The 8,370-nt window shown below is 35.7% G+C and overlaps 1 protein-coding gene across 3 annotated transcripts in view; it reads right to left on the bottom strand.

Annotated features, from left to right (window-relative positions):
• LOC106881343 (uncharacterized) overlaps positions 1-8,370 on the bottom strand; it is a 153,719-nt gene that overhangs the window by 31,438 nt on the left and 113,911 nt on the right. For all 3 annotated transcript variants that reach the window (XM_052966923.1, XM_052966924.1, XM_052966925.1), the window contains 2 exons: positions 3,390-3,464; positions 430-573 (listed from right to left, as the gene is read on the bottom strand). In XM_052966923.1, coding sequence (XP_052822883.1) covers positions 430-573; positions 3,390-3,464 — 219 coding nt within the window. The remainder of the gene's footprint in view (positions 1-429; positions 574-3,389; positions 3,465-8,370) is intronic.

Here is an 8,370-nt window from a genome sequence, read left to right as displayed (position 1 = left end):
CGGGTGGCACATAAAAGACACCATTTCGAGCGTGGCCGTTTTCGTGCGGGTGACACGTAAAAGCACCCACTACACTCTCTGAGTGGTTGGCGTTAGGAAGGGCATCCAGCTGTAGAAACTCTGCCAAATCGGACTGGAGCCTGGTGTTGCCATCCGGTTTCACCAGTCCTCAGTCAAATCGTCCAACCCATGCTAGCATGGAAAGCGGACGTTAAACGATGATGATGATGATGATGACAAGATATTCCCCTCTCAGGTTCACACACTTACTGCAGCAGTCTTTCAATTTTTCTAAGCCCTGCAAAAGAACTTTGGCAGTTGGGCCTCCAATCAGGCTTTTTGCAATACCTTTAAAGCTAGGAACTTTTCAGCGTCCCTCATATACATATTCACTCAAGTTACTCAAGAACTGGTATGAACTATACTTACTGGTTTAATTTCTATGTGCACCACACTTGGTTTTTCTTCTGATTTCCTGACAAGATGTGCTGCACTATTAGATCCCTTCTTTGATTTCAGAATCTTCAAGCTTTCAATCTTCTTCATTTTACTTTTCTTTCCCACTGCTCCGACCTGATAAGGAATGGATAAAATAAAAAATAAAGGGTATTGTCAAGATATCCACAGTAATATTCTTAATGGGATACATGAGAAGTAATTAAGAGCTTGAAAGTCTCTCAAATGCAAATGTTTCTGATTGTATTCTAGAATTATGCTTTTGTTAGGATTTATTTTCATGTTTTGGCATGAATTTCTTACAAGTTGTCTGAAACGCAAAATTTCCAAAATGAAAAATTGTAGTGTGCTACATCACCAAACACAGAATAAAACTACATAGGAAAATATTAACAAACAACACCTCTACTCTATACAGATTTCCCCCAAAAAATAAATGATTAACACACAGATAACATACACAAGTCACAAACAAAACAACATTTGACTGTTGGCATATAAATTACAAATTTTTCTGTTGTTTCCACTAGTTATTTTGGTCCTGCATTCTGTTAGGACATAGTAACCTACACCAACATTACTTTATCCAGATAAAATTCTGAAAGGTTTAAAAATGTTGATAATGGATTTGGGAATTTGAGTGTCTCAAACAAATTGCAAGAACTCACATATGTATATATATGCACTTACACATGTATGTATACATACACGCACACAGAGAGGGAAGTATCGCTAAAACAGTAGATCAAACATGCTCTGTTAATTATATCTGTGGTATAGAAAAAAATAGGCTAATGTTTTAATTTCATAATATAACATTAAAAGAAAACAGTATAGGACAGATAAGTTAGATATACAAGAAAACCAACTTAAAAGCACATCTATTTATATATTTGAGAGAGAGAGATTCTCTGGTTTACAAGTGGGAAAGCTGAGATGGTGTCTCTGTCTGCTTGTGACTATGTAGGTACCTAAAATAATTAGCAAAAGCAAGGTATATGCTACCAAGTCATACTTGGAGTTACCATGTACAGTGACCAGGTTTAAAGTAGCAGATCCCATTGCCCATTGTAGCAGGGGTAAAATTAAGTAGAATAACATTTTGATATATAGGCAACCATGCAGAGGGTCTCTCTTTGGTTTGAATTTAATTGTTATTGTTGCTGCCAGTGTCATTGCTATATTAAAGATGGAATGTGTCAGACTGCCTTATGATCCAAGCAGACAAAATGGAAAAGGTGTTGTTCCAGGGGGAATGGACAGGGAGATGCACTGGAATAGCCACTCTGACTCGCAGGGCTCACACATGTGGACAGCAATCTACACACCAATAGTAGTGAACAGGGATATGGTCCGAGAAAGCTGAAGGTCTCCACTGCTACAGGCTTGACTATGAACCTGTCAGAAAGTGACTGATACCTTGACAATTTGCTTTTTTCAGCCTGGGCTGGTAGCTGAACATACTAAGTTGTCACAGCATGTGGCATCCCAGAAGTGGCTCCTACTGCCACAGAACATGAAAATTGTCATACTGTCAGACTTTTAACCATTCCTTTGGTCTAGCCCCACTGGCTTGAGCTGTGAAGGGAAACCTGCAATATCTAGGCCATGCTTTATAACTTTGTTAAGGGTTGCATGGTGTGGAAGGCAGCCAGCATTATGATGGCATGACAGTGGGTGGAAGCCAAAAGAATCCACAGTAGATCCACAGTAACATTCACAAGTCTCACAGCTCTGGAGGCCAAGCTTCAGGGAAACATCAATATGCAGACAATTGCTATCAAGTTGAGTGACAGTTGTGAATGATGGCACCACATTGAGCCAAGTTCTGCCGTGAGGCTCAGAAGCTGAGCAGAAACATGTCAGATAGTGTCAGTCAAGCCAGTGCAGCTCATCCAAAGCATTTTCTTAAGTTTGTCCTAAATGTCCATGCTTGTTTTCAAATTTTTAGTTGGCCCCTGTTTGCTTTTCTCAGAATATTTCACACATTCTGAAATGATATAAAGCCTTCATTTCATAAGTTTTAAGTTGGGAATATATATCATATATGATGCATGGACATCAGAGCAATATTCCTGAGTATCATGTGTGATACACAAGACAGGCAAAGAGTTAAAGATGGATTATTTTCCCATTTATGAAGAAGCTTGTTTAGTGCATACAAACTAGGTGTATGGCTGTGTGATGTTTGTGCCATGTACCAGATATGTAATGAGTACACTGTTGACTTTTATGTGGTATTTCTACAAAGTTAAACGTAATCTATAGTTGAATTTTACTCTCAGCCTAAAGAAAAGTCTTGCTAATAATTCAATTAATGCCCTCGTGATTATGTTGCAAGATTCTTTATTGTAATATGTAATGTTCTGTTTTATATTTGTGGTGAACGTAAACAAAGCAAATTCATTATACTTGTAATTAATTTGTGGTCTTGCCTGTTAAACTGGACTCTTGATATTGGATATTACTGCATGGTAATCAAAAATGCCGATTTTTGTAAAAAGATTTTCTTGAAGCTGCCTTGAAGAAAATACCATGTATAGTCTACAAGTTGCCTTCAATCCGCATTGCTTCGACGGAGAATAATGGTTTAAAATTTTGGCAAAAGGCCAGCATTTTGGGGTGGGAGGAACTGGTTACCTTGTCCCGAGTGCTAAGCTGGTACTTATTTATCGAACCCCGAAAGGATGAATGGCAAAGTCGATCTCGGCAGCATTTGAACGTGAAGACGAACGAAATGTCTCTTAGCATTTTGTTCCTTGCGATAATAGCATCTACAAAACAGTAATTACTTCAATATTGTCAGGGTCGTTGGAAGCTGATATTAGCAAATGCTGCAATGGCTTCTGCAGACATAAATGTCTAAATTGTGTTACATGCATGTGTGTGTGTTGGATGAATCAGTTAAAATATATTGGATTTTATATATTTACATCGCCAACGACTGGACTGGCTGGAACATTTTTCACTTCCTTTGTTGTATTCTCAGTTAATTTCGAGTCTTCTGACTGTATGGGGGAAAAAAAATAATAAATGATACATTAAACACGTATTTGTATACGCCAAAGGACGACTACTAAATTTATACATCTATATCACTCCTTAACACAACATGTAATTTATTGAAGTAAAATATATGATTCCGAATGCCAACGACATTGTTAAAGAAAATATATTTCAAAAATACCACCGAATATATTATAAGATTTACATGAAAAAGTTATATAATCTTTTTTATCGATTTTTAAGTGGGCGGACTTTCGGATTAGCTGTTACGAATAAAATGGATTTTTTTTCTCTTTCTTGACATTTTTCAACATTTTATCGTATTCCACATTGCAAAACACTTGTAAATCGCTCAAAATATATTTTTTTGTTTAGAAAATCCATACTTTTCAAATATCTCATTCCGCTCCTTGAGAGAGGAGAGATAGCTGCTACAATTATTATTAGTCTTTCCATTATTTTATAGTATTCCACATTCCAGAAACACTTGTAATTCGCATTTTAAACCCCACCACCACTCCCATCGTACCTTTTGCGGTTAAAATAACTTTTGCCATTAAGTGTCTCAGAGTATTGAAGTGTCTTAATGACAATTACTAATTGTAACCTCATTTCATTAATTCCAACAAACTAGAGATTCGCCATATTGCTAAATTTTTAACTCGGCCGTTTCATTCCACGCGTTTTTATTACAACTTTCATGTTGCTAATATCAACGATACTTCTTCAAATACTGAACACTTAAATGTCAAAATCGTGTTACCGTTTAACCATTCTTTTAAAAGTACCAATAATATCACAATGAATATAAAATAATACAGCAGTCATTCCACTAATTAGCTGTTAGCGCAACTGGAATGGATCCCTTATTCGTATCAATAGGTATTTTATGGTAGTCATCTATAATTTACGTTAACTCTTCTCAAATAAACAATCCATTTATCCGTCTATTAACTATCATATCTTCGATCGTCAGCTATATATCGAACGATTTCACGATTACTAGAATAAAATCTAAGGTGTTCATATAGATGTATCATTCAATCGCTGATGCCATTTTTTTTTTCTTTCCTTCACAACCCCCAAACCGTTATAGACGTTTAAAGTTTCCAATTGAAAATTAGGATAGCAAGGAATTTATCGAAAGAAGTAAATATATAAAATTATATTTAAATATTTAAACTAATTTTGATATTGAAATAAAACCGAAAAAAAAAATCAGTTTAAGTGAAAATAAAAGACTAGCCATTAAAATAAAAGACCAACCATTAAAAATTCAAGTTCTTTACAATGTCTTTACTTACGCAAATTAAACTCATTTTAAATAATTATGCAAAGCGAGACGGACTTTGTTATACAGAAGGAACCTGAAGACTCATGACGTTTTATATATATATTTTCGGAATGAAATAATGAAATGTTATTTCCAAAGTGAAACTTCACCAAATTAGAGAAACAGGAACAGTATCGAAAAATGAAAATGGCCGAACTTTTAAGAGCGCCGTTGTGCTTATCATAAGCGTCATACTGTTCTTGGTGAAATCGAATATATGTAGCTGAATTCACTTTTTTCGGCGCTTCTTTCGTTATTATCTCTCATATCATTTTATTTGATCGCATTTTAAAATGGAACAAAAGGATTGAAAAAAACAATTTCATTTGAATTCGTACAAATTATCAATTATTTCTCCCAAATTTCAATTTACTAATCTAGAACAAAGCATTCTTTCTAATGGATATTTTTCTGTGATTTCATGGTAGCCAATTAACTATCTCTAGTGAACACGCCATTCGAGTGCAGTCTCACTCTCTCTCCCTTTCACTTCTTTTTCAAATATAATTCAATGCTTCTTCAATTCTTTTTTTAGACGGAATAGACGGTGGTATTCATAACCCTTTATAGGTCCTCTGAGACTGGAAGGAGGAAGATATCTTCAAACCAGAGACCTGACCCAAATGCATACCACACAATGGTCTTCACTAAAGCCACAAGATGCCAGGCGCTCCTACACCGGGTGAGGGGTTGTGTTTACCACTCGAGTTGGCCAGGGACTTAAAATCAAAACAGAGAACCGGAATACAACATCATAAAGCATTCGGTCCGACATGTTTACAGTTCCGTCAATCTGCAGCCTTGCATTAGTGTCTTGGGGTTTTTTTCTTTAGAGGATATTTTATTATATCTTCACATGTATTTTATTTGATTTCCCACTTCAGTATTGGTTTTTAAATCTTTATGCTTGAGTTTTGCCACACACACACACACACACACATATATATATATATATTATAGATTCCTGATAGAATGAAAGGCTAAAGTGAGCTCAGCGGGATTTGAGAGTTGGAACAAATACCATGAAACATTCTGTCTGACTCTCTAAGCGATTCTGGCACTTGTTCTTCTCAAGTCATTCTGATTTTTTTTTTCTATTAAACCCGACTACTTTCTCGTTCTGCTCGCAAGTTATGTGCTGCTCTATAGTTACACCCAGCCTACAATTTTTGCGATGGCATGGCAATATCCCTTGGCTATCACAGTTCATAACCAATTATATAACAAATTCGCTGAGAATTCAACAATCCTTTTATTTTAAAACATTATATTCTATGGTAATTGTTCCTAATTTCTAAATTAAATGTATTTAATTATGTCAATAAGATCAACGAAAAAGAAATTACATGTAATACGGTTTATAGCAAAGAGGCGCTATTCTTAAGTTACTCTCCTATAATTGATGGTTACATCAATAAGATATGAGAAGTTTGATCTTTAAAATGTAACAACATATATTTTAAAACATCCTGAAAGAATATCCGTTTTTGATGGCTATAATAGTCTCAGAAACTCCAGTTCGGTTGTGTGATTTTCGGGGTCCAAACAAAAGCCCCTCGGACAAAAATCCCTTAGGACAAAAGCCCCACGGTTATACTTTTCGGTTATTTTTTCGTTTTTAGAGTTTTTAGTTGAATGTATCAACTCCAGAATTTTTTTTTTACTTGTTGCAGTTATTAGAGTGCGGCCGGCCATGCTGGGTCACGACCTTAAAGAATTTCTAGATGCTGTTTGGGACCCAGAAAATCTTTTAAGCTTCATATTTGCTTTTCTTTTTACTTGTTGCAGTCATTAGACTGCAGCCATGCTGGGACACTACCATGAGGAATTTATAGTTGATTGTATCGACTCCAGAATTTTTTTAGATGATTTTCAACCAGCGTATGAAGTTAAACCTAGGTCTCTCGACAAGCTGGAAATAACAGCCAAATCTCTTGAAATTTTTTTTATAACCTCGCCTCGGTTATGCTTTTTGGTTATTCTTCGCTTTTTTTTATTTTCAAAAAATCGTTTTACTTGTTTCTGTCACTGGACTGCGGCCATGCTGGGGCACCACCTTGAAGAATTTTTAGTCGAATGTCTCGACCCCAGAATCTTTTATGGTGATTTTGAACCAGCGCGTGAAGTTAAGCCTAGCAGGTCTCTCCACATGTTAGAAATAACAGCCAAATCTTACAATTTTTTTTTAAATAATTTCATATAAACAAAAACGGAAATTGTGGTTGTAAAAAAAAAATTATTTTCCAAAATGCCGATTTTTAAGTAAACAAAACTAATTCAATTGAAAAACAGTGTCAAAACATCTATGTCCCTTACAATGGTAATTTCTGTGTGTTCCAGTTATTTTCATCATTTTTAAAATAATTCTAAAGTTTGAAAATGAAAATAAATTCAACCTTTAACATCAATAATAGAATAACAGAATACAAGATTCTTTACTACTTAATGTACGTATTGTCTGAATTCTAGCAAAAGGGAAAGCATTTACTTCAAGAAATGTGTAGCAACATAAAAACGATAAGAAGTACGTTTGAATGATTATATATACACACAAAATGAAAGTAAATATAACACGTCTCTGACATGTTTTTTCTTCACAAAAACCAGAAATTGTCATTTTTATGGAGAAACACTCATCTCCCTATTTAGGCAAACGATAAGAAGTACGAAATAATACATTTCTAAATCTCTCAGAAAGATTTATGCAGTAGTGATACGTTGAAGTAGTTGTATGCTGTCAACTTAATGTGACAGTCCCATGAAGGGAATAATACTACTGTTGTTTAGACCTAGGAAGCTGCACTGCTTCCTGTCGGCCTTGACACATTTCCTGTGTCCTTATGTTTACAAGGGGGAAGACAGGCATCTTCAACTAGCAGGTCATGCTACTCCAGACTGATGACGAGCAAAGACTCAGAAACATGTCTCTGGATGCAGGCTTAGCTGGGTGGAGGTGCTTGTCTCCCCCTTGTAAACATAAGGACACAGGAAATGCGTCAAGGCCGACAGGAAGCGGTGCAGCTTCCTAAGGCTAAACAACAGTAGTATCATTCCCTTCATGGGACTGTCACATTAAGTTGACAGCATACAACTACTTCGATAAGAAGTACGTTTGAACGACCAGCCTTCTGTTAGACCTTCAACAGCCAGAGAAAGTTTAAAAGGTCAACTTGTTCTCATTAATCTATAAGTGCAGAGAGAAGGAAACAAAAGATTTTAAATATATATTCTAAAATGCTGACTTTTCTGTGGCCAAAAATTCAAGCTGGTACTCCAACATGGCCGCAGTCCAATGACTGAAACAAGTAAAAAGATTTTTTGAAAATAAAGAAAACCGAAGGGGTTATAAAAAAATTTCAAGAGATCTGGCTGTTGTTTCTAGCATGTGAAGATACCTTCTAGGCTTAACTTCGTGTGCTGGTTGAAAATCATTTGAAAAATTCTGGAGTCAGTACATTCGACTAAAAATTCTTCAAGGTGGTGCCCCAGCATGACCGCAGTCTAATAACTGCAACAAGTAGAAAAAAAAATTCTAGTGTCAATACATTCGACTAAAAATTCTTCAAGGTAGTGCC

The sequence above is a fragment of the Octopus bimaculoides genome, chromosome 4 (assembly GCF_001194135.2).
Source record: "Octopus bimaculoides isolate UCB-OBI-ISO-001 chromosome 4, ASM119413v2, whole genome shotgun sequence".
Classification (NCBI taxonomy): Eukaryota; Metazoa; Mollusca; class Cephalopoda; order Octopoda; family Octopodidae; genus Octopus; species Octopus bimaculoides.
The sequence above is the reverse complement of the archived record's forward strand: the minus strand, read 5'-3'. Positions and strand labels throughout refer to the sequence as shown.